Raw genomic sequence first — 26,190 nt, 5'->3', positions numbered from 1 at the left:
GAGCCAGGAAGGAGGCTTATCCCCTCCCCCAAAATAACCCCTGACCCCCTGCAACGGGGACCGTTCCCTTCCAGGATCTCCCAGAGAACGAGCTGCTCCACCCACCCCTGAACATCCGGGTGGTGGACTGCCGGGCCTTTGGCCGGTACACGCTGGTGGGCTCCCACGCCGTCAGCTCCCTGCGGAGGTTCATCCACCGGCCCCCGGACAAGAAATCCCAGCACTGGAACACTGCAGGTACCAGTCGAGGGGCGGACGCCCTGGGCTGCGTGTGGCCCCCAGCCGGCTACCGAGCCGGGCAGGGATGGGCAGAGAGTGATAGACAGGATGCAGTGTTTCCTGCTCCTTAAAGCGTCTAACTGAGCAGAGGGCAGGCCGAGAGCCAGGCAGGGCTCCCGGGAGGGAGCATCGGGTCAGAGCAAGGAACAGGGGGTCGGATGGGTGGGAGATTCACGGGCTTGTTCAGCGGGTCGATATCTACCAAAGGCGTCAGTATCCCTGTGGAACCCACCCAGGCCCCGATCACACAGCCCAGCTCCGGACCGGTGCAGGCCCAGTTCCCTACGGCCGCAGCATCTCCACTCGGCCCCGGGGCAGAGGCCACGTAGGAAAGCTCCGTGCGTGCCAATGGCACCACGGGAGGAAGAAATAACCCCAGGGATTAGAGGGGCAAAGGCGACCTCTTGCACAGCCACGCAGGCTCCTCCTTAGCGAGGCCACAGTGGCCTCAGCCGAGAGGCCAAGGAGACTGAACTCCTCTCTCGCTTCCTAGCCCCCCTGGGTTGGGATAGGGGCAGCATCAGCAGCGGACGACGCCTCCGTCCACACGGCACCTGTGCTGTGGATAGGTAGAAGCTGCCCGTCCCCCAGGCCGTCCCCCCAGCTCCGTGCTCCAGCATGAAATTCTCACTCATCCACGTGCGTGCTAGCTGGTATTGCTGGTGTGAATGCCATCCATGTGGCCCGTCCCCTGACAGCGACTCCGGCTGAGTTGGGTTTTCCTTTGAGGGCAGGTGTTTCCTTTTCTCTGATTCTTGTTTCCGCGACAGTTCCCGTTTCTTGTCTCTCTTCCCCATCACCCACCTCCCTCGCATTTCTGCTTTCTGATCTCTTCGGGTCTCCTCTAGACTGGCTCTTCTCTGCCTCTCTCTCTCTCTCTGTCCTCTGTCCAGCTAAACTGCTCAACGGCTATTTGGCCCTGGCAAACAGAGGCCCGTACTATCGCCTCCCAGGTGAAATTGTCATCAGCATGGAACCGGAGGTGCCCATCAAGAAGATGGAGACCATGGTGAAGTTGGAGGCTGTGAGTATCCGAGCGGCCAAGCTCATTCCATGAGCGGTGTGTTTCTTTGCAATGCTACAGACTGCCAGGGGGTGCTCCACCCAAAGCAGGGGCCACCCATCTGGTGGGACGTGCCACCAAACTGATGCCCTGAGTGAAAGGCGTAGGCTGGCCCCCACGCTGGCCTGGGTGGATGCACACAGTGCTACCTGCAGAGAGAGCCCCCATTCGGGACTGAGAGCACATAGATATTGGAATTCTGCTTCAAAGAGTAACAGGCCGGCACGCACAGCGCAACACGCGTACAAACCAGGCTACCCCACACCAGTGTGCATGAGCAACCCTACAATAACAAACCGGCATGCACAGTCCAGCCCATATACAAACCAGGGTACCCTCACCAGCAACCCTACAATAATAACCCGGCATGCGCAGTCCAGCACGTATACAAACCAGGGTACCCCTCACCAGCAACCCTACAATAACAAACCGGCATGCACAGTCCAGCCCATATACAAACCAGGGTACCCTCACCAGCAACCCTACAATAATAACCCGGCATGCGCAGTCCAGCCCATATACAAACCAGGGTACCCCTCACCAGCAACCCTACAATAACAAACCGGCATGCACAGTCCAGCCCATATACAAACCAGGGTACTCCTTACCAGCAACCCTACAATAACAAACCGATATGCACAGTCCAGCCCATATACAAACCAGGGTACCCCTCACCAGCAACCCTACAATAATAACCCGGCATGCACAGTCCAGCCCATATACAAACCAGGGTACCCCTCACCAGCAACCCTACAATAATAACCCGGCATGCACCGTCCAGCACATATACAAACCAGGGTACCCTCACCAGCAACCCTACAATAATAACCTGGCATGCACAGTCCAGCCCATATACAAACCAGGGTACCCCTCACCAGCAACCCTACAATAACAAACCGGCATGCGCAGCTGAAGAAGGGGAAAATGCCTGTATGTGCTCTGTGGATCCAGGCATTTCTCCTGAGCCCATCACCCTGCTATCTAGCACTGTGATATTTAACTGGCAGAGCAGGAGAAGAAGCATCTCCCAACGGATCATCTTCCAAACTTTCCCTCGAGGTGTCCGTGCCTTTTCAGTTTTATTAATTGCAGTTGTTAATTTCAGAACATCAGACGCCTTGTTTGTTTCTTTGGGGGGGGGGGTGTCGTGCGTCTCTGTTCCCACCCCATTGTGGGTGGGTGTCGTGCATGTGTGGGCAAAGCACAGAGGTGCGTCCTGGCTCGTTGCTGACGGTATGTTCTCCCCTGTTCCCTCTCGTTCCGGGCGGCAGAACTCCGACGCGGTGGTGAAGGTTGACATGGTAAGTGCTGGGCTTTGCCTTGCCCCTGCCCTCTGCTTGCCTTTGAGCAAGCCACCCTCGGCTTTGCTTGGCCTGCTGCAGAGCCCTCACCGCTGGTGTTGTTATGGGGCTGGCGGGGAAGCTGAGTCAGCTGGCACACACGCAGCATGGGCCTGACCCACAGCCCATTGACGTCAAGGGAGGCCTTCCTGTCTATTCACTGGGCACTGGACCCCACTCCTGTGCACGTCTGTGATGAGCAGCGTCAGTGACAGCTGGAGCCGTGGGGCTAGACCAGTGGTTCTCAACCAGAGGTCCGGGGCCCCCGAGCCGATTTCAGGGGGTCCGCCAAGCAGGACCAGCATTAGACTTGCTTGAGGCGCAGGGCAGAAAGCCGAAGCCCCACCGCATGGGGCTGAAGCCTGAGGCCCTGAGCCCCTCCACCTGGGTAGCTTTGTGGTGGCCCCTGTGGCGTGGGGCCCCAGGCAACTGCCCTGCTGGTGACCCCCTAACGCCGGCCCTGGATTTTATAGGCAGAAAACCAGTTGTTGTGGCCCACGGGGACCGTGGGTTTTTTATAGCCTGTCAGGGGGGCCTCAGAAAGAAAATGGCTGAGAACCCCTGGGGTAGACGGTGCGGTGAGCCCAGAGCCAGCATGACCCCAATGGATGGGAGCCCCAAGTGGGGTTCTTACGGCCACCAAACCCGCACCGCCCCCGCCAGCTGCCAGCGAAGAGCAGACCCTCAGCAGGCTCCGTGACATCAATGGAGCAATCTGGAGTGACGCCGGCTGAGACTCTGGCCCCAGGAGTGCTGCGGGTGGGGTTTGGCCCTTGGCGGGCTGCCTGGGAACAGGGGGCTGGCAATGGATGCTGTTCAGAGCAGCGAGGAGCCCCAACCCAAACCTCCGCTCCCAACACCTCAGACTTTGCCAGTGGGTTCGAGCTCAGGGTTTGACCTCTGCAGCTTTGGGCTCCGCTCTTCCCAGCTGGGCTCTGAGCGGTAGCTAAAATGTCCCAAGACTGGGCCGGCCCTGTGGTCTCCAAGTACAGCACCAAATCTGCCGCTGACTCCCTGTGTGACTGGATGAGTCACTTCACTGCTTTGTGCCTCAGTTTCCCCTACCTGAGCTAACAGTATACAGGGTGGGTTGGGAGGGATCTATTTCCCCATCTTGGCTGCAGGGCTCTTTCAGCCTCTCCCCTCTTCTCTCTCGCTCTTTCTCTCCCTCTGTTGTGCTCCTCCCGCCCCGGCAGTCAGAAGAGGAGAAGGAGAAGAAGAAGAAGAAGAAGAAAGGAGGGGGAGAGGAGACAGAAGAAGAGGAGCCAGACGAAAGCATGCTGGATTGGTGGTCCAAGTACTTTGCTTCCATTGAGACTATGAAGGAGGTAGGAGCGGGGCAGGGAGGGAGGGGGCAGGGGGTCCAGCCCATGGGAGAATTCACACTGCCAGGCGCGGCTGAGTGGCTATTTCATCTCCTCAGGTTAACATTCTAGGGCCAGATTCCCCGACAGGCTCCAGTAGCTTGGCTGCTATGTGACACCAGAGCGGTGCCAAGGTCCCGGCAAATCTGGCCCCTAAGCACAAAGGTTGGGCATTTCTGGAGCAGCTCCCAGCAGAGGATATGGACATGCGCATTATCCCTGCAGAAGCATCGAAGCTGACAATGAGATACTGAGCCTTTTGTCTCTAGGTCGCTGATTCTTACCCGCTCTGAGCCCACTCCCCGTTGCGGCATACAGGGGCCTTCAAAGTAAAGGCTCTCCCAGCCAGTAAATGCCTCCAGCATCATGAGCCACCCCAGCATCCAGAACATAACTTAGAGAAGCCTCAAGTCAGCTCTAACTTACACAGGGCTCTGGCCAACTGTCTGACTGGGCCCAAAGGTCTATGGGATGCTAAGGTGGCTTAAAGCTTCCTTTACTCCTTCGCACACGAGGCAACTCACTTCTCACAACGCCCTCTCCGTTCTCTTCCTGCCTTGTGGGCGTGAGAGAGGAGTTTGCAGCTGGTGTCTCATTTGGGAACAGAAGTAAAACTGAGCTTCTGACCGCTTGTTGTTAGGAAAGATCCATGGGACTTTTTGGTCTGTTTTGTTTACTGCAGTAATGGATGTTAACTATTATTATTTAGTATTTCTATTATTGTACTACCAAAGAGTCTCAGTTATAGACTTTGCCTCCATTGTGCTTGGCGCGGTACAAACCCAGAGAGTCCCTGCCACAAAGAGCTAGACCCCCAGATTTTTGAAAATCTGAATATTTTGCAAGTTCATGTCAAATTTGCTAAATTGCTTTAGTCAGGAAAAAACAAAAACAACCCCCCCAAAAAAAATTTTTAAATGAAAATATTTTGTTCTGACACGTTCTGAGATTTTTCGATTCAAAATGACTTTTCATTGTGAAATATACGTGTTTTATTTTAAAAAATTAAAAATCTGAAAGCTTAAAAATGAAACAAACTGTTTTGTTTGATCCAAAATAATAATTTAAAAAATTTTTTGGTTCATTAAAAAAAAATTTTTAAATTTTTCAGAATGGCCAGCGAATTGAAAAATCAGTTTTATTCACCCAGATCTAGCATCATCCCCAAAGTCTTGGACAAATTCCAGCTTATATTTTGCCTGCATAAACCTCCGCATACAATGTTAGCTGATCTTCACTTCCTGTCCTAAACGGTGACTGTGTGTTGTTATACAGTCGCTGTGCTTCACCCCAGAGCTGGCTGCATTTCAGGGCTGCTATGTTTCTGTGTTTTCTAGCAGGCTCCGGGCTGAAAGGTATTTGTGGAAATAGAATGTATCATTCCTGTACCTGCCCTTCTCTGCATCTCACTGCCCGTTTCGTCTCTCTCCAGCAACTCCGGCAGCAGGAAGCGGCTGCAGCAGAAGCTGAGGAGAAGGAGGAACTGGAGATTGCAGAGGGTAAATTTTTGAAAACCAGCTACCAGAGCGACGCAGAGATCGATAAAACCGGGCTCAGTGCTAAGATCTCTCTCCGGGTTCGGAAAGTTCAGACCAAAATCAGAGCCTCTGCTAAATTCTGTACCTCTGGCTCCAAGCTTGCAGTTTGGGGTCTCACCACGTATTTCAGTGAGACCAAACCTGACACATGTCGTCTTGCGATGATGGATCACGGCGCAGATGTCTGTCAGACCCAGCCTGCCTGGCTTAGATGTGACATGGCAGGGAGACAATGCGGTCTAGTGGTTAGCGTTTAGTCTGAGTCATTGCCTTGCTGTGTGGCCTTGGGAGAGCCACTTAGTCTCTCTGCCCATCCCTTCCTCCCGGGGGTCCTCTGGCTGGTGTGCGGGAAGCGCTCGGAGATCTTTGGCTCTATAGAAGTGGAAAGTATTATTCTTAACAATAAGCCAGCGTGCCAGGCTTTCCCAGCCTGTCCAGCCCCCACCCCCAGGACAGCCATACCGGAAGCAGGATGGCCAGTTTCTCAAATGTATTATATCCCCTTGGGCCGCACCCTACTCCGTTACGCTGGTGTGACGTCATTGCCTTCAGGGAGGCTGTGGGCAACTCACAGGGTAGCATAGCTCAGGGACTAGCATACAGCAGTGCCTGCCCTGCCAGGCTGCCCCGAGACATGGGCGTGTGCATCTCTAGTGCATGCCACCTGTGGGTCTCCAAGCACGTCACACCCCCAAAGGTGTCTGCCCTAACAGTGCACAAATGGGTAAACTGAGGCATGGGGCGATTAAATGACTTTCCCAAGATCACATGGTGAGTCTGTGGATGATGCCAGGAACAGAACCAGGAGCCCTTACGCCCAACCCTGTGCTTTTCCCACTAGGCATTGCTGATCACATCAGTTGCACCCCAGCCATCCCACTCCCCATAGCATTAAGAACCAGCTGGGTGGATCTGGCCCCTCCAGGAGTCGAGCCCTATGGGATCTCACTCACAACTCGGGTGAAGAGCCCAGGGTGGTTGTGATCCCTGCAATTGCTGCTCCAGACGACTGGTCACACCTATTTGCTAGGTTATTTAATAATATGAAGGTTCTGAGGTTAAGTAACCTGCTGCGAAAGGCAGGCCCCGTCCATGTGTCACCGGAGGATTAATTCAGACTAGCAGGAAGAACTAATGCAGCCCACGCTGGCTACGAATGTCCGTGGCCGTGTCCAACTGGCCAAGGACGGTCTGGGCTGTGCAGCAAACGGTCGGTACGTCGGGAATCCATCAGGCTGAGGAGGGGGCTCCGGGAATGGGGTGTAGGGACTCTCACCTCTGAGTTCTGGGCCCCGGTCAGTTCCCCTTGGACGACTGATGTTTGGGGTGACTGGGTGTCTCTTAGCAGTCCCCTTATAGGGTCTGATCCACTCTCCCTTACTCACAGAACTAATCCCCGCTGGCTTCAGCAGGGCCGCTCATGTGGGTAGAGCTCCAGGGCGGGCCCATAGATGGTACCGCTTAGCTCCCCGCTGGGTGGCTCATCACGCTGCGGGCAGGGTGGCTGGTGAGGAGGAAGCTTGCTGTGCTGCTCCCATCTCTACCTGTTCCCTGGGGAGGAAGCCTGCAGTCATGGGGCCGTCGGCCCTGCACCTCTCACCGTGTGGGGCCAGACCCTCAGCTGCTGGGAGTCAGTATAGCTCCGCTGGCCCCAGTGGGCTGATTTTCACCAGCTGTGGATCTGGCCCGTTGCCATCAGCGGCGATACACTGTTTGCACCTGCTGGGGATCTGGCCTGTTGCATCCAGTGCGATTCAGCTACCATGTGGTCTCTGCCCGTGGCCAACATCTGGGTGAGCGAGGGCCTGGGTGTACCTGGGTGCTGGCCATTGGTGTACCGGGGTGCGTGGAATCAGCAGCCAGTCAGGAGGAGGGGCCTGGTCTCAGCTCAGTCCCTGGGCTCTGCACCATGAGAAGCACCAGGTTGCTCCCTGCAGAACCCCCGGGGCTCAGCCCTGGCTCCCAGTCTCTTCACCCCAGTTGCGAGGTCACTCTGGCTGCTCTTGGCATGGTGTCTCTGGCCTGCCTCCCCTGTCTTTGCCAGCCATTCCCAAGCGGAGCCTGGCCACGGTCAGCTTCCGCCCCGCATGCTCTACCCTCCCTCTTTCATACTGCGCATTTGTCTGTCCCAGTCTGTCTGTTCTCATCTGCACGGCAAAGAAGCCATGAAAGTTGGCAAGACGGAGACAGCAAAGGAAAAGGAAACCGCCAAAGACTTTGGGCTGGGGCTGGGGAACCTTAGATCTGGGGAAAGAGTGTCCACAGGTCCCTTTTGAACAAACCTCTGTTGGCTGCCTGGGTAACATACTTGTTCAGTGTGTGTCGTGGCTGCTCTGCATAGAGGGTAACAGCTTACTACTGCTGCCACCTAATGGGATTGCTCCTTTAGCTCCAGTGGTCAAGCTCTGTGCTGTGGGCTGAAGATCTAGGCTTCAGACCTGCTGACAACCCATGCTGGGGTTTGTTCCCCATGCTGCAAGGCATCATGGGTGCTGGGCATGGAGACTTACTCTGCTCAAGGGCAGTGGGATGGCAAGACCTATTGCGGTAAATAAGGTGCCCTCGATATTTTTCTTTCAACTGAGACTTAAAACTCCATTCTCCTCTCATTTGTTCCAGTGTAGCACTGGTGACTTCCAGGGAGTTGACCCTGGATCTCACCCATGTGAGAAGGGAATCCAGCCCTTAGTGAGAGCTCCTGAGACCAAAAGGACGTTTAACCACTGGTCCGTCAGCAAGTGGGACGTTATGTCCCTGGGCGAGGTTGTGCTGGCTGACTTGCTGGGGTGGGGGTTGTCCATGTGAACCATAAGCTGTAGGTTTAGCCGTTGGCTGTCAGCTTTCATGCCCGCCATGGTTGAGTGTCCTGTGTTCATCCCACCCCCACTCCCATCTCCACCTCCTTCCCCCCGCCCCCGTCTCTCCCCTTGGACTCAGAAATCAAACTTGATGACTCTCCTATGAAAGGCTCCAAGGGCCAGGCAAAGACCAAGGAGAAGGTCAAGGCGCCCAAAGAGGACAAGAAGAAGAAGCAGCAACAGCCACCTGAGGCTCCTGAGAAGAAGAACAAACAGAAGATTGACGAGCTGAAGGTGAGTGCCAGCCGCTCAGGGGCTAGGGTGAGTGCCAGATCCCAGCCAGGGGAGGGGCTGGTGGCCCATGGGCTCAGCCATTTGTCCTGAAAGTGCTACACCTGGTAAGGCGCAAAGTAATGCACACTGGGAAAAATAATCCCAACTCTACAGACACAATGATGGGTTCTAAATTAGCTGTTACCACCTGAGAAAGGGATCTTGGAGTCACCATCGATAGTTCCATGAAAACTTCCGCTCAATACTCAGCAGCGGTCAGAAAGATTAACAGAAGGTTAGGAACTGTTAGGAAAGGGATAGAAAAAGAAAAGACAGACACTCTATAAACCCACAGTGCTCCCAGACCTTGAATACTGAGTGCCGTTCTAGTCGCCCCATCTCAAAAAGGATATAGCAGAACTGGAAAGGTTCGGAGAAGGGCCACAAAGATGATCAAGGGTACGGAATGGCTTTCTGACGAGGAGAGACTAAAAAGATTGAGGTCCGTTCCGCTTAGAAAAGTGACGACTAAGGGGGCATGTGATCGAGGGTATGAAATTGTGAGGGATGCGGCAAAGGTGACGAGAGAAGTGTGGTTTATGCTTTCCCACAATACAAAAACCAAGGATCACCCGACGAAATTAATGGGCAGGAGGTTTAAGCAAAGCAGACGAAGTTACTTTTTCCCCACAACACACAACTGACCTGTGGAACTCATTGTCATGGGATGTTGTGAAGGCCAAAAGTATAACTGGGCACAAGAAAGAACTAGATAAGCTCATGGAGGACAGGTCCATCAATGGCTATTAGCCAAGATGGTCAGGGACGCAACCCCAAGCTTGGGGCAACACTAAACCTCTAACTGAAGCTGGAAGTACAAGACAGGGGTGGATCACTCCATAAATGGTGTTCTGTACACTCCCCATGGAGCTCTGGTACGGGCCACTGTTGGAGAGAGGACACCTGGCTAGATGGACCATGGTCTGACCCAGTCTGGCCATTCTTATGTTCTTAGGACTGGAAGGGGCTCAGATAATGTGGGGAGGAGGAGATAAGAACCCAAATAGAATAGAGCCCTGTGGTCATTGCCATTGGCGTTTCTCTCGTTATTTGTGCGGTCATGGGGAACCAAGGTTAGTTTCAACACAGGCTGTTTCTCGGGGCTCTGCCATGCCTAGCAGTGAGATGTGCTACACTGCGGCACAGTCTCCCAAGGGAATGGAGACAAACTCCATCACTTGCTCCAGTTACAAAGGGACTGGATAAAGCCCCAGTAAAGGTCCTGCAGGAAGCAGACCTGCATTGGCTACGGGAGGAGCTGGGCTGTAATCTGGCTTTTCCTTCTCTGCTTTCTGCGGCCACGTCTGGCCTTGCAGTTCCCTGGGAAGCTCGGGAGTGGCTCAGTGAGTCATCCCACACGTTGTTGCTGTTGGTTGGGAATTACTAGCATTAGGTGCCCAATCCCCAATGGCATTTAATGGGACATGGGAGCCCACTGCCCTAGGGCGCTCTGGGCTCCCATCCGGGTTGCAGCTGTTGGCACGGGGAATGTGCGCCACACGACTTTCCACACCGCCTTCCTAGGTCTACAACAAAGAACTGGAAATGGAGTTTGACAGCTTCGAAGACTGGCTGCACACATTCAGCCTCTTCCGGGGGAAGATCGGGGACAATGACGAAACCACGACGGAGGAAGAGCGGATAGTGGGCAGGTTCAAGGTGAGTCTGGCCCAGCCGGGATACCCTCCTGCAGGCAGGGAAATGGATCGGATACAATAGAAATCAATTCACAGGGACCCCAACTGAACCCGGCTACGGTGCCTTCAACCCTGCTCCCTTGGCATGTTAGCCCGTTAGACCGAGTAAGCTCTTCTGGGCTGAGGCAGATCAGTACACAGATGGGAGACCTCCAGCGGATGTATCAGCAGGACTATTCTGGGCTCAGAGCTGCTTCTGGAGAGTGCAGGGGTGGAAACACGCAGCCTGCCCTGCCCACCTTGGGGTAACCCTCCCTTGGTCACAACCTGCCTCAGTCAGTCCGTGATGTGTCTCTTGAATTCCTGCAGTATCCACATGAGCTGGTGGCCACATAAAGCCAGTGCCCAGACCCAGAGTGTATCCCTCAGCAAATCCTTCCCTTCCCCAGGCTTCCCAGATTATGGGCCAGTCTTGTGACTCCTCCATTGGTCTGTTCTCGACTCAGACAGGTAGCCCTGTTGACACCAATGGGGCTATTAGCTTGTGCAAGACTCACTCGAGCGAGGAAAGGTTTAGGAGATTGGCCACCCACAAAGGTATTTCACACGGGTATTGAATCACAGCCCGTTACAAGCAGGGTTGGTTGGGAAACGGGTTTTCTGTCCTGCCAAAAGTGGTAAAATTTGTTGGGGAGGGGGAGAGGAACTCATCCCCAGTTGGGAGGAAACAACAAATTTTTATTGCAAACCAAAGTTCTGACAAAAAGTGTGTGTCTGGCCAATGGAAATGTTTTGATCTGATGTGTTCAAAATGTTTCATTTTGATATTGGCCCTTTTACATTTTTTTTTTTCAAATCAAACTCAATTTTGATACAAGAACATCAAGACTTTTTGTTCTGCAAATATTCAAACGAGACATTTCTGATGGAAAACGATTTCCACAAACGTTTTCCAACCAGTTCCAGTGGCAATTTTCATAATTACTGCCATGAACTTCCATCAGAAGAAACTGGCCGGCAGTTGCCCACCCTGTCTCATATTGTAAGTTCAGGGACATGGAAAGCAGCAGATCCTGTGGTGTCTCCTGGATTCTCTGGCCCATCAGTAGATGTTCTCCTCTCCTTCCATTGTTTTAGGTTTCATGGAGTTCTCAATTGGCACTTTCACCTGCAGATGCTGAGACTCGGCTTACACTTAAAAGTTATGTCGACATAGCTACCTTGTTCAAGGGTGTGAAAAAACCACACCCTGACCTACATTGCTATGCCAACCTAACCCCCAGAATAAACGCAGCTAGGTCAACGGAAGAGACAGCCTTAGACAGTCCAGCCATCCTGCAGACTTCATTTACGTGGATTTCGTTTTCCACAACAAGTAAAACAGGGATACTTGCAAGTTCGGTGAAGCTTCAAAATTTGACCTACCTTGTCACCGTCATAGCTAGAGGCAGGCTATTGGCCGGATTTTCAGTGGTTCAGTGTATCGGTCATTCCCGCGGCCCTCACCCCCGGCCAATCAGACTGTGGACTGTTTTCACAGGACTCACCATCCTTGATGCTATTTTCTCATTTGTTCTCTGAACCCACCTTAGCTTAACTCAGCGGTGTGACGTCTGGAGCTGAGGGCGCCGTGGCTCTGGGTTCACCCTGGGATAAGGGTGATCAGAATGTGGCCCGGAGGGGTGCTTGGTCCTCAGGCTGAATCCCACTTGGGATGTGTTTTTCCTTGCACCAGGGTTCCATGTGTGTTTACAAAGTGCCGCTTCCCGATGACATCACCAAGGAGGCAGGATACGACCCCAACTTCGGCATGTTCCAGGGGATTCCAAACAATGACCCCATCAATGTGCTGGTCCGCGTGTACATCGTGAGGGTGAGTGTAACCTGCCGGACAGCGTGGGCTGCATGGTCCAGTCCATGGATGTGTTAAAATCAATGGTTTTAACCTATTCAGAGGAGGAGCGAGTGGGCAAGAGGGGAGGAGAAGGGACACTCTGTGTCAAAAATGGTATTCCCTGTTTCCAAGTCACTGCCAGCATGTATGAAGATGATATTGAACGCTTAAGGATCAGTCTTAACCTATTTATCATTGTGGGGTACATATGCAGCCCACAAAGTGTTAACTGGGCCGCAGGTTGAGACCCACAGTGCCCCCCACAAACCCCTTTGTTCAGCACCCTCCGTCCAGAGACGACCCCCCCCAGAGTGGAACCAGGAGTGGAGAGCGGGGTGTGGGGCGTGGGGCAGGGACCACACGGCAGGGCAGCCAGGAGGCCGGGGCCCGTGGCCTTTGGCATGCAGCTGAGCTAGGCCGCAGCTGTGTGGTAATGGGGCCGCATGCAGCCCTCAGGCCGCGGGTTGAGAACCGCTGCTCTAAAGTGTAGGTAAAAAAGGTGTGTGGTCCCAGGGCACTTCGATTTCAGTGACACATGCTGGAAGTGTCATGCTGCCAGTGCTAAAACAATCCTTGGAATTTCGTAATAGTCTAGATGACAGTTTCCTAACTCAAAAAGTGTTTTCACCAACATGGGGGAATTCTGTATTAGACCTTATCCTAACAGATAAAGAGGCACTGACCATAGAACTGAAAATTAATGGAAGGGTAGGTACAAGTGATCATTCTTGATCATAGTTTTAATGTGCAAATAGAATAAAGTCCAAACCAGGGATATATATGCTTGATGCTTTGAAAGGACCAGTTTCACAACACTAAAAAAAAGTATGAGCCAAATCAGTGGGGAGGAAGAATTTAATCAGAAAAATGTGAATGTTAATTGGGAATTGTTTAAGAACACTTTACTAGATACCCAAAAAGCTGTAATTCCACAGTCAATGAAGAAGTCTGTACTAGTTAAAAAAACAACCTAGTTACAGGTTAAGTGAAGACAGCTATAACAAATGGAAAAAATGGGAAGTTGATAGTAATGAATATAAATTGTAACTGTAGATAATTGATAAGGGAAGCAAAGGGACACAAAGAGAAATCTATGGCCAGCAGAGTTAAGAAGAACAACAAGGAGTTTTTAAAGTATATTAGGAACAAAAAGAATTCCAACAATGGTACAGGTCCATTACTAGATTTAAAAGGAAGAATTATCACTAATAATGCAGAAAAGGCATACGTTTTCCATAAATATTTCTGTTCTGTATTTGGGAAAAAAACAGATGGTGTAGTTATATCATATAATACTCTTTCCATTCCACTAGTATCTCTGGAGGATGTTAAAGAGCAGCTACTAAAGTTAGACATTTTTAAACTGCAGGTCTAAATAACTTAATTCCAAGAGTTTTAAAAGAGTTGGCTGAGGAATGCGTTGGGCCATTTGAGTTGATTTTCAATAAGTCTTGGAGCACTGGGGAAGTTCCAGAAGACTTGAAGAAAGCTAATGTACCAATTTTTTAAAAGGGTAAATGGGGTGACCTACGTAGTTATAGGCCAGTCAGCCTGACATTGATCCCAGGCAAGATAATGGAACAGCTGGATCTGGGACTTGATTAATAAAGAACTAAAGGAGGATAATGTAATTAATGCCAATCACCATGGTTTTATGGAATATAGATCATAGAATCATAGAAGACTAGGGTTGGAAGAGACCTCAGGAGGTCGTCTAGTCCAACCCCCTGATCAAAGCAGGACCAACCCCAACTAAATCATCCCATCCAGGGCTATGTCAAGTCGGGCCTTAAAAAACTCTATGGATGGAAATTCCACCCCCTCCCTAGGGAACCCATTCCAGTGCTTCACCACCCTCCTAGTGAAATAGTGTGTCCTAATATCCAACCTAGACCTCCCCCACTGCAACTTGAGACCATTGCTCCTTGTTCTGTCATCTGCCACCATTGAGAACAGCTAAGAGCCATCCTCTTTGGAACCCCATTCAGGTACTGAAGGCTGCTATCAAATCCCCCCACACTCTTCTCTTCTGCAGACTAAATGAGCCCAGTTCCCTCAGCCTCTCCTCGTAAGTCATGGGCCCCAGCCCCCTGATCATTTTCGTTGCCCTCCGCTGGACTCTCTCCGATTTGTTCACATCATGGAGCGGGTGTGTGTCTAGTAGGGTCCCCATGTGACAGTGCCCACGGTTGTGGGGCCCCTCACCACCACCTGCCTGTAAACATGAGGCAGCCTTGTCTGTGAATCAGCTCCCTGAATCCACCTGCCGCTGGCAACACAAGCCCTGCTCTCCAGGCCTCTGCAGCTCTCACTGTCTCTGTGCACATGCCAACCCCTGGCCCGCTCTGAGCGTCCCCTGTCAAGTCCAGCACCCTCTCCACTGACCACTCACAGAATTAGCAGGGCTGCCATCCCCAAAGGAACAGGACAGGACAGCTTGAAAGATTCAGCTCAGCCATCACGCTGCTGAACACCACCTCTCTGAGATATATTGATAGTGATACAAGAATAAATTTATTACCAAAGACTAGAGATTTGGGAGACGGTGAGGGAGGATATTGGAAACAAAGAGTTACATAGCAAACAAAAGCACAACACACTTTCTAGAGACTAAACTACCAGCTTAACCTCCTGTCTAAAGAAGTTTCTCTAACCCAAAGTCCCCTGCAGCCAAGGTTGGCTGAGATCCGTTTTTCATGAATGTAAACACACTGTCTGTTTCCTTCCTAGGTGCAGGATGAGGGTGGGGGTCTTCTTTGCCTCCTCAGTGTACCCCCAAATTTCATTGTCTTTCCTCACAGACAGGATAACCACCTGTGACGTGTTTTGCCTGTGTGCTGCTTTCCCTGTTGACCTCACATCTCTTCGTTAAAATTTGACTTTGTATGTAAAATGAGCATCCGTTGTGTTAGATTATGCTACTGCATTTACATCCCAACAAAGAAATACACATTTCTTAGTTCGTGTCTTATGCAAAACCTGTTCTTCGTCTTTGCTGGTGACTAATACCTTGATGCAGACTTTAAAACATATTTCCAGTATATATTCAAATTCCTTACATAGTATCTCTGTATACATCTGTAAATGATGACGAGGACAGGTCTGTTCTGCTCTGGATTGCTTGGTAAGATGGGCACAAAAAACAATGTGTTTTAATACGGCTAAATGTATCCATCTAGAAACAAAGAATGAGGCCGTACTTACAGGATGAAAGCAGTGACTCGGAAAAAGATTTGGGGGAGGGGGGTTCAAATCAGCTGAAGCTGAGCTCCCAGTGTGACACAGGGGCCAGAAGAGCTAATGTGATCCTGGGATGTATAAACAGGGAATCTCAAGTAGGATTAAAGAGGTTCTTTTACCTCTGTATGTGGCCCTGGTGTGACCGCTGCTGGAATCCTGTGTCCGGGTCTGTGCCCAAAGTTCAAGAAGGATGTTGATAGATTAGAGAGGGTTCAGAGAAGAGCCATGAGAATGATTAAAGGATTAGAAACTTGCCCTACAGTGATAGACTCAAAGAGCTTAATCCCCGGGGAACAAATATCTGACAATGGGCTCTTCAGTCTAGCAGAGAAAGGTCTAACACTATTCCAGGGCTGGAAGTTGAAGCTAAACAAATTCAGACTGGAAATAAGATGTACATTTTTAACACGGTGGATAATTAACCATTGGAACAATTTCCCAAGGGCCATGGTGGATTTGCCATCACTGAACATTTTAAAATCAAGACTGGTTGTTTTGCGTAAAGTTCTGCTCTAGTTCAAACAGGAATTGTTTGGGGGAAGGTCTGTGCTATTCAGGAGGTCAGACTAGATGATCACTTCAGTCCCTTCTGCCCTTGGGATCTACACATTGAAGAGAGCGTAGTCGTATTGTGAGGGGAAAGAGCCAGAGGAGAGCAAGAGGTTATGAAGAAGAGGAGGGTGGGGATGAGGCTGGGCGTGAAGGAGCTCAGGAGATGAGCTGGGATGGGCTCACAGGGGCAAGTGGAGGTGTTATAGGAGGAGAGTGGATGAGAAACTTCTGCACCTATGCTGGGAGGAGGCTGCGAGAGTTGTAGGAGAACCCTGGAATCAACCAATGAAATGAATAGGCAGCAGATTTAAACCAAACAGAAGGAAGTATTTCTTCACACAGCACACGGCCTGTGGAACTCATTGCCAAGGGATGTTGTGAAGGCCAAAAGTATCACTGGGTTCAAAAAAGATGGTTTAGACACAACAAATCCTGCCTCTTGGTGGGGGGATAGACTAGGTGACCCTTGCGGTCCCTTCTAACCCTATGGCCTATGATTCTAAGAATTAGATCAGTTCCCGGAGGACCGGTCCAATGGATATTAGCCAAGATGGTCGGGGATGCAACCCCATGCTCTGGGTGTCCCTAGCCTCTGACGACCAGAGGGAGAATACTGGGCTAGATGGACCATTGGGCTGACCCAGTTACGTTCTTCCGAGGGGAGGAGGGAAGTGAAGTTGCAGTTTGTCAGTTTTCTCTTGGAGGAAATGGAGAGAGGGGAGGTTTGAATAGCAAGAGACTTGCAGCCACGCTGCAGAAAGCGAACGCGTGGCTGGTGTGGGCCACGTGTGGCCAGGGAAACCCCCAGGGGACATGGTGTGTCTCATGTCTTCCTCACAGGCCACCGACCTGCACCCAGCCGACATCAACGGGAAAGCGGATCCCTATATCGCCATCAAGCTGGGCAAGACAGACATCAAAGACAAGGAGAACTACATCTCCAAGCAGCTGAACCCCATCTTTGGGAAGTAAGGCGCTGCGGTGTTACTGTAGCGACTAGTGGCCACAGCTGAGACCGCCGGGCGACGGCTAGTTCAGCCGCATAGTGGGAGCCTGAAGAAGGCAAGCAGGGTCAGGAAGAGAGCCCAGGGCTCCTGAGCGCTAGCCCAGGGCTCTAGGCACTGGCCCAGCCCCCACAGAGCAGCGGGGCAAAGGCAGGCTCCCTGTCTCCATTTTGTCCACGCCGGGTTTACAATGGTGCCAGTGACACCGGGCCCACACACACCAGTGCCCGGACTGTGTCCCCGCCCCCACTCAGCCTCTCCGCCCCCTCTCCACCTGGCCCCCCCCCCGGCTCGCTCCTCTCCTCCCCGCCTCGCCCCCCCTGCTCACTCCTCTCTCTGCTCACTGATTGCTCCTCTCCGCCCCCCTCCGTGCCTTGCCCCCTGCTCACTCCACTCCACCCTTCCCCCGAACCCACTGCTCACTCCTCTCTGCCCCCTCCCCAAGCGAGTGGTGGGTGGGGCCTTGGGGGGAAGAGGCTGAGCAGGGGCGGGGGCAGGGCAGAATGGGGGCGGGGCCTCAGGGCAGAATGTGGGTGGAGCCGGGGCGGGGCCTCAGGGCAGAATATGGGCAGAACAGGGGCGGGGCCTCGGGGTGGAGTGTGGGGCCGAGCCTTGGGGCAGAGCCGGCTGCGAGGCAAGCCAGGGCTTTTGGCAAGGGGGGGGGCCTGCACCGAGGCCCAGGGGTAAATGCTCTTTCGTTCTCTCTCCTCCCCGTTCCCCAGGTCGTTCGACATTGAGGCCACCTTCCCCATGGAGTCCATGCTGACGGTGGCCGTGTACGACTGGGACCTGGTGGGTTCTGACGACCTGATCGGGGAGACCAAGATCGACCTGGAGAATCGGTATTACAGCAAGCACCGGGCCACCTGCGGCATCTCACAGACCTACTCCACGTATGGAAACTCCTCCCGCCTCGGGCCCTGCCACCCCACTGCCCCGACTGCGTGGGAATGAAACTGTCCCCGGGCAGACAGACAGCCCCGGGCCTATACCCACCCCCGCAGCCCAGCAGGGCAGGTGGAAACACGCTGTGTGCTACTTACCCCCTGGCCCTGGCTGCTCCTGTATGGGGCACCCCACATGGAATAGCAGGAATGCAGGGCAGGACTCAGGGGCATCAGCAGAGGGTGCATAGGCGCCCAAAGAGGGGACACGTAAGGCCAGGACTGAGGGGCATTGGCAGAGCTTGGTGAGGAAGCCCAGGACTGGGGCAGCAGGGGGCTGTGGGTCGGGACTGGGGGGCACCGGCAGAGCTGTGTATGAGAAGCCCAGGGCAGGGACCACAAGGGGCTACAGTTCAGGATTGAGGGGCGTTGGCAGATCCATGCGTGGGGAGCTCAGGGCTGGGAGAGCGGGGGACATTGGTCTACACTGTCCCTCCCCATATGATTCCTGGCTTCAGCTGGTGCGATTCTGCCTTCCTCCCAGCCCCGGAGGAGCGGGACAGGCCCCTTCTCCCTGGGCAAGTTGGAAGGGGTTGGATCCGCAGCGGCTCTCCCTGACCCCAGCCCTTTGTTCACAGCCACGGCTACAACATGTGGCGGGACCCCGGGAAGCCCACGCAGCTCCTCTCCAAGCTGTGCAAAGAGGGCAAGGTGGACGGGCCCCACTACGGACCTCCAGGGCGGGTGAAAGTCGCCAACCGGGTCTTCACCGGCCCCAGGGAGATGGAGGATGAAAACGGTAATGGGCCCGAGGGCGCGGCCCTCCCCCAGCCGGGTTGGAGGGGTGGGTCGGACGGCTGCATCGTCCTGGCAGGCACCTGCACACGCCTCCACTGCTACGAGCACACACGCACCCCAGGTCAGGCGAGGAGGTGCCAGAAAATCGAGCACCTGCTTTGCAATGGGGAGACGGAGGGTGGGGGTCGGCCTGGGCTGGGAGTACTGGGAGGGGCCTGGCCACGCCCAAGAGGTGAGACAGCCCATGCTTCATGCCCCTAGCCGTCGGGGGGTGGGCATTCTCCTGCCTCAGGCTGGCCGCGGACAGCGTGGCCCGGCTGCTTTACCTTGGCCCAGCCGGCCCGGCTCAGCGCTGGCTTTGCGCACACAGGCCAGAAGAAGCAGACGGACGAGCACCTGGCCCTGGCGGTCCTGCGCCACTGGGAGGAGATCCCCCGGGTGGGCTGCAAGCTCGTCCCGGAGCACGTGGAGACGCGGCCGCTGCTGAATCCCGACAAGCCCGGCATCGAGCAGGTACCGCCCGCTCTCCTGGCATTGGGGGTCACCGGCTCGGCGCCGGGGGGACGGGACAGAGAGGTGAACGCAGCACCCTGTCTGGCCCTCGGGGAACACCAGCCCTGCGGAGCCTCATGGGTTCCCATGTGCAAGGCAGATCCAAGGCCAAGCGAACGAGCCCCATCCCGTCCCCACAGCTGGAGAATCCTGCATGGGGAGCCCCTTCCCCCAAAAAATCACCCCGGGGGGAGCAATAACAGCAATGATCTCTGCCTGTCTGATTAGCTCCCCCCTCTTTCCATACCTCCCCAAGGCCCCTTTCCCTTGTGTTCCCCAAGCCCACCGCTGTAGGGCTCTGACTGCCTTCCTCATCCCCGGACCCTGTTCTCTACCCTCGTGCGCTTGTTTCCCCTCCATCTCCACCCTACATCCCCGTCCTGTGGCCACGCCCCTCCCTCCCCATGTCCCCTCGGTACCTCGTCTATTGCCTCTCATCTGCTCCATGGGCAGGAGACACTCTGTGGGGGGATGGGGCTGCAGCTGAGCCCCCAAGCTGGCAAAGTTCTCTGCAAACACGGCCTGCCACGGCCTTGTCTCCGTGCGACTGTCACCTTCAGGCTGGTGACTGCCAGGCGGGAGGGGAAGGAACCCCGTAAAGGGAGGGGAGGAGACAGCAGAGGGAGCTAACTGGGTCTTCCCCACATTGCAGGGCCGGCTGGAGATGTGGGTGGACATGTTCCCCATGGATATGCCGGCACCTGGCCCTGCCATCGATATCTCTCCCAGGAAGCCAAAGAGGTAACGAACCTGGGGGTAGCCTGGGACCAGCCCAGGCCCCACGTCTGTCACCCCTCATGCTGCTGCTAATGGGAGGGCTGCAGGGCCCACCTTGGGGCTCCTAACCAACTCCTCGTTTGGGCTGAGAGCTATAGCAAACCCTCAGCTGGATGGACCTGTCTTTCTTTCCCTCCCCTGCCCCGCAAGGAGCGATCCCTCCAGCCCATGCTCCTGGTCCCTGGATTTGGGAGGTGGCTGGGAGTTGGGGTGTGATGTCCTCCATCTCCTGCTCCCACCGTCTGCTCACAGAGAGGTGGTGCGCGGGGCCCCAGCCAGGCACCGAGGCAGAGTTAGCACCTGCAGGGCCTTGAGCTTCCACAGCCAGAGAGATAAGGGCCTGATCCGAAGCCCAGTGAAATCAATGAGGCTCCTTCTCCTGGCCCTGTGCTGGGTCTACCAAGGGAGCAGGAGAGCTAAGGACCAGGGCGTGATCCAGCTGCGGGAGGGGGGACAGAGCGGCTGGGCAGGGAGGGCGATGGAGGAACCGGTGATCAGCAGCACCCTGTGAACCAGTGCTGGGCCCTTTTCACCGTGGCGGGGGCAGGGAAGGCGTTCAACAGCTTCCAGCCCCAAAGCGCCTTCCGCCTGCCCGCCGCCGGGAAAGCTGAGCCGGGGCCCTGCCGTCTGTTCCCGATCGCGACTTGTGGCCAGGGCCAGACCTGAGTGATGTGAAACACCCAGCAAAGCCCCCACCCTCTTTGTGCACGCGTGTGGGTGTGAATGTGCCCGGCCTGCACGTGAGACAGAGACTGCGGATCGAGCCAGACCAGCGTTTTAACAACCCCGCGAGCCCCCATCCATCAGCAACGAGGCTGCAGCCCCGGGGGCATTGCAGCCCCGGGTGTGATTTGTATTATCATTAGCTGGTGTGGGTCAGCATCCCTGGCTGGGAACCATTGCAAGGAGCCACCCCAGGTCACACCTGCTGGAGCCCTAAACTGTATTAATTATTATGTTACTCAGCAGCATGCTAGGGGCTTTGGATGGGCCCCTGCCTGAATGAGCCTACAGGAGTGGGGGCTCCCTAGGTATGAAACCCACAGCCCATGGGCTCTGGCTCCTCCCAGCTCCCCAGACCCCAGCTGGGCCAGGTGGCAGGGCTCTGCTGGAACATCTGGGCTGCTGGGCTGCTGGTTTGAGCATGGAGGGGAAATTCAGCTCCCATTGGGCCCTGGTGCAACCCCAGGGACTTCAGCTGAATCATGTGGAGGTGAATTTTGTGGGCCCAGGTGCCAGCAGCTGATGCAGCAACAGGCTGCCCTGCTCCAGCCCCAGAGCTGGGAGCAAGCTGCCCAAGCCCAGGAGTGGGCTGTCTGCCCAGGTCCCCCGGCCGGCGATCGGCAGGACGTCAGACTAGCTGATCCTAATGGTTCCTTCTGGTCTGAAACAGCCGGGAGGCCCAGGACTGGGCTGCCACGAAACTCATGGCTGAGCCCTGCTCTTGGGCCTGCACCGTGGCTCCCCCCAGGAGAGGGGTCTTGTCCCGGGGAGCCGATCCCAGCACCCCACCGGGTCTGTGCCGTTCTGCCCCGGATTTCCCCGCCGGCCTCATCTCACCTCCTTGTCTCCCTTCCTCCCTGCCAGATATGAGCTTAGAGTGATAGTGTGGAACACAGATGAGGTAATCCTGGAGGACGATGATTTCTTCACTGGGGAGAAATCCAGTGACATTTTTGTCAGGGGGTAGGTACAGCGCGGCGAGCCGGCTCCTCCGTGCGCGTGAGCATCTCGCGGAGCTGCCGCCCCGCTCCGGGATCCCGCTGGCGCTTGGTCTGGGGGGCCGCGGGGGTGAATAACAGACATTCTGCTTCTTTGTTTTGCCTCTGTCTGTGTCCCCCCCCAACCCCTTTGCCGTGTCTGCTCCGCGCCTGGTGTGGTCTGTCCCTGTGTCCCGCCCTGCCGGCCGCCTAGCTATGAGCTGCGGGCGGTGATCTGGAACACCGACAAGGTGCTGCTGGAGGATGATGCTTTCATGGCAGGAGAGAAGATGTCTGACATCTATGTCCGGGGGTAACGGCCAACACCTTGCCGCCCGGCCCCCTCCCCTGCGGGCTGTGCAGAGGGACACGATGTGGCCCAAGTGTCCCAGGTGTTCATCGCTGCCCCTCGGGAGACCCCACCCAAACCCACAGCCTGAGGATCTGGGGGGGCTCAGCCAGGTCTGGCCCCTGGCTCCTCCCAAGCCCACTCAGCTTGAGCTCCAGCACCGAGTTAACTCCAGTTCCAGACTCCGCTGGGTTCCTTGTCGTGACCCGTCCCTGCAGCCGGGGGTGAATTCTGCTTCCAGGGCCTGTTCGTGCGACTCCCCACGCCGGCCTGGTGCCAGCACGGAACCCGGACGACTCTGGTGCCCGGCTAGTGTCTGTGGCAACACCGCGTTCATTCCCCTTCTGGGGCCCGATGAGGCACCGTTAGTTGCCGGTGGGATGCCTGACGATTTCGGTGGCCGGTTAGTTCTGCGTCTAGCGCCCAGTTAGAGCAGCTGCCATTACACGGTGAGCAGCTGCTGAGAGCTGCTCTCGCTGGTCTCGGCCACTCCGTGGGCACTCCCTGCGCTCAGTGTGGGCACTCCCTGCGCTCAGTGTGGGCACTCCCTGCTCCCTGGCAATTTTTAAGTCAAGGTTGGATGTTTTTCTAAAGGAGATGCTGCAGGTAGGCTTCTCGGGACGTGCCCTGGCCTGTGTTATCCAGGCGGTCAGATGAGAGTATCACAGTGGTCCCTTGGGCTCTATGAATCTGCAAACCCGCCCTGCCCACAGCCACCTGGTGCCCCTCTGTGCCAAACGGGCAGTCCCCTGAAGCAAGAGTTGCTAACGATAACCTGCGGCTCCTCAGAGAGTCCCTGCAGGCAGAGTGACACCGTCCCATGCCCCAGGGGGTCTCCTCTCCGTGGGGGCAGAGGTGCACAGACAGTGTGTGGGGACAGCGTAGCCGATGGTTGCACCAGTGTCCCCCAGGGCCGGGCTGTCGGCAGGTCCCAGCTCGCTGCTGAGTCTGTTTGTTGGCCTTGCTGCTGGAGGAACAGAGTCCTTCTCTGCCCTGGCTGCAAGCCACGTAGGCGCCCCCCCTTCTCTAGGAATGCTGCACAGCCCCGCACATCTGCCCACCAGGAGACAATCACTGGTCCCCCGCTTACATGTTCCCTTCCTCAATCCCATTCCCCCTCCTCCTCGTCAGGTCCCCTTGGACCACCCGGGTCCTCCTGGGCTTGTGGACCCTGCTGGCCCTTCCAGAGAGTCATTGGGTCCCTGCCCTCAGTGCTCACCTGCTGAGCTCCATGCCATCTGCCCCCTTTGTCGGGTCCTCCAGCCCATTGCTGCGGTCGTTGCTCCCCTGTTTTGTCTCCCTGGGCCGCGGGCCGCAGCCAAGGTGCTGTCTCAGCAGCTCCTTGGCACGGGGGGGGGTGTGTGTCTCTGTTGTCCCGTTGCTCCCCGTGACCAGCCCCATCCCCTTGCCCAACGGTCTGGTCCCTGCAGGTGGCTGAAGGGCCAGCAAGAGGACAAGCAGGACACGGACGTGCATTACCACTCACTCACCGGCGAGGGCAACTTCAACTGGCGCTATGTCTTCCCCTTCGACTACCTGATGGCGGAGGAGAAGATTGTCATCTCCAAGAAGGAGTCCATGTTCTCCTGGGATGAGACTGAGTACAAGATCCCGGCTCGCCTCACCCTGCAAGTCTGGGACGCCGACCACTTCTCGGCTGACGACTTCCTCGGTGTGCAGTGAAGGGGGTCCGGCCCCACGTTGGGGGGGGAGGGGTGACGCACTGCCAGGCCTGGGCACGAGGCTGTGGTGGGGCAGGGAGAGCCACCCAGCCGTGCAGCGCCAGGCCGCCGTCTGGGGATCCACTCTGCGCTGTCCACGGCCGGGCAGGCGAGGCTGGCGGGAGAGGATAGAGAGAAGGGGGGAAGCCCCAGGCGAGAACCTGGTGGGTCAGGGAGGGAGAAGAAGCCACCAAAGGAGATGCTGATCTATCAGGGCAGGGGAGACCCCCAGGAGCTCAGAGGAGATGGAGAGCAGGGGATGAGGTCCAAGGAACCGGCTGGCTCAAGCTCCCCTGGCACATCCCATGAGGCTCTGGGTGTTGGCCCTGGAGCTGCAGCTGCCCCCCCCAGCCCCAGCGCCATGCACCCAGCGGCAGTGCCGGCGGGCTGGGAAGGCTGCTGATCTTTCTCCCCGGCAGGGGCCATCGAGCTGGACCTGAACCGCTTCCCACGCGGCGCCAAGACGGCCAAGCAGTGCAGCATGGACATGGTGACGAACGAGGGCGACCTGCCCCTGGTCTCCATCTTCAAGCAGAAGAGGGTGAAGGGCTGGTGGCCCTTCGTGGCCAGGAATGAGAATGACGAGCTGGAGCTCACGGTGAGGATGCCGGGCAGCGGGTCACTGCTGAATGCAGCGCCGCAGTGTGGGCCTGGCATCACTCACGACGAGGACGGGCACTGGCAGGGCTGGGGGCAGGGAGCCTGGGACCAGGCCAGCGGGGGGGGGGCTGCGGGTCGGGACTGGGGGGCGCCGGCGGAGCCGGGGGCGGGGAGCCCGGGACCAGGCCAGCGGGGGGGGGGGCTGCGGGTCGGGACTGGGGGCGCCGGCGGAGCCGGGGGCGGGGAGCCCGGGACCAGGCCAGCGGGGGGGGCTGCGGGTCGGGACTGGGGGGCGCCGGCGGAGCCGGGGGCGGGGAGCCCGGGACCAGGCCAGCGGGGGGGGGGCTGTGGGTCGGGCCTGGGGGGCGTCGGCGGAGCTGGGGGCGGGGAGCCCGGGACCAGGCCAGCGGGGGACTGCAGGGCAGAAGCGCCGGGTGACTCTTTCCCGTCGGAGGTTGGGCTCTCCGGGGCTGGAGAAGTTTGGCTCCGTCTTTGAACTGTGCGGCTCTCGGGGCTGGGCGCTCTGCCCAGCCGGGTGTCAGGTGCAGGCGGAGCAGCTGCTCAGACGCTGCCGGTCCCAGCCGTAGCCAGGAGGCGCAGAGCCAGGGGGAACTGAGTGAGATCTGACCGAGCCAAAGGGAGCCCGAGCCGCACGGCCTGGCCCTGGGCACGCCCCTGGCTCTGTTCTCTGGCCCTGGTAGGTCCTGGGAGCGGTGAGCCCGTTTCTCAGCGTGGGGGGGTTACGGTCACCCCCACCAGCTCAGATGATGTGCCCTGGGGGCGGCTCTGCTGGGAGGATTCTGCACCTTTCCAGCTCTAGGCCCCAGGACGCCAGCCCAGGCTGTGGGATGGTCCCCAGCCCCGGGGGAGTTCTCAGCCAGGGCCGTCCAGAGACTCTGTGCTTCCCCCAGGGCAAGGTGGAGGCCGAGCTGCACCTGCTGACAGCGGAGGAGGCCGAGAAATCCCCTGCGGGGCTGGCCCGCAACGAGCCCGACCCGCTGGAGAAACCCAAGTAAGTGACGAGGGGCGACCGGCAAACGTCACGCCTGAGCCTGCAGGGTCCTGGTGGGGGGGTAGGGTGAGGCTGAGGATGTGGGGCGGGCTGTGGGGATGAAGGCTGGGTGGAGAGGGGGGTTAGGTGCGTGGAGCGGACGCTATAGGGCATGGAGGTGGTGGGGACACCCCATGATACAGGCTGTTTTCGCCCCATACACGTCCAGTTCTCTGTCTGTCAACCTTTCTTTCCTGCCTTTCTTCACCTCCTCCCCATCACTCCGGCCGCCCCCCTGCACCCCCCAAGCCGTCCCGACACCAGCTTCATCTGGTTCCTGAACCCCCTGAAGTCCATCCGTTACTTCATCTGGCACACGTACCGCTGGCTCCTCCTGAAACTCCTCCTCCTCCTCCTCGCGCTCCTCCTGGTCGGCCTCTTCCTCTACTCCATGCCGGGCTACCTGGTCAAGAAGCTTCTGGGGGCCTGAGGGCACCATCCCCTTTGTTCATGGTACTTCCTGCCCCGAACACCCGGGGCATGTTTGCTGGCTGAGAACACTGGAGGGGCCCGTGAGGCGCTGGGTGCGTGGGAGGGGACTAAGGTGGGGCATAGTCGGGCTGCCAGGGGCCCTGGCCAGTCCCAGGAGGGGCAGGGAACAGATGCGACTCAATGGAGACCGGCCAGCAGGAGGCCAGCTGGGTCTCCCGGGGCGGATGAGCAGCTGGGCTAAGGCACGGAGGGCGCAGTGGGGAATTGGGAACCACTTTCGAGCC

The 26,190-nt window shown here is 56.4% G+C and overlaps 1 protein-coding gene across 1 annotated transcript in view; it reads left to right on the top strand.

The window, feature by feature from the left end:
* OTOF (otoferlin) overlaps window positions 1-25,904 on the top strand; it is a 202,552-nt gene extending 176,648 nt beyond the window's left edge. Inside the window, exons 29-46 of the mRNA XM_077811483.1 lie at window positions 75-237; window positions 1,173-1,303; window positions 2,614-2,643; window positions 3,879-4,010; window positions 5,479-5,545; window positions 8,552-8,676; window positions 10,240-10,374; window positions 12,088-12,225; window positions 16,879-17,006; window positions 17,765-17,935; window positions 18,565-18,725; window positions 19,095-19,237; window positions 19,929-20,017; window positions 21,641-21,739; window positions 23,533-23,774; window positions 24,243-24,421; window positions 25,335-25,435; window positions 25,724-25,904. Of these exons, the coding sequence (XP_077667609.1) occupies window positions 75-237; window positions 1,173-1,303; window positions 2,614-2,643; window positions 3,879-4,010; window positions 5,479-5,545; window positions 8,552-8,676; window positions 10,240-10,374; window positions 12,088-12,225; window positions 16,879-17,006; window positions 17,765-17,935; window positions 18,565-18,725; window positions 19,095-19,237; window positions 19,929-20,017; window positions 21,641-21,739; window positions 23,533-23,774; window positions 24,243-24,421; window positions 25,335-25,435; window positions 25,724-25,904 (2,415 nt within the window). The remainder of the gene's footprint in view (window positions 1-74; window positions 238-1,172; window positions 1,304-2,613; window positions 2,644-3,878; window positions 4,011-5,478; window positions 5,546-8,551; window positions 8,677-10,239; window positions 10,375-12,087; window positions 12,226-16,878; window positions 17,007-17,764; window positions 17,936-18,564; window positions 18,726-19,094; window positions 19,238-19,928; window positions 20,018-21,640; window positions 21,740-23,532; window positions 23,775-24,242; window positions 24,422-25,334; window positions 25,436-25,723) is intronic.
* The last annotated feature ends 286 nt before the right edge of the window (window positions 25,905-26,190 follow it).

This window comes from Eretmochelys imbricata, chromosome 3, assembly GCF_965152235.1.
Source record: "Eretmochelys imbricata isolate rEreImb1 chromosome 3, rEreImb1.hap1, whole genome shotgun sequence".
Taxonomy (NCBI): Eukaryota; Metazoa; Chordata; order Testudines; family Cheloniidae; genus Eretmochelys; species Eretmochelys imbricata.
The sequence above is the reverse complement of the archived record's forward strand: the minus strand, read 5'-3'. Positions and strand labels throughout refer to the sequence as shown.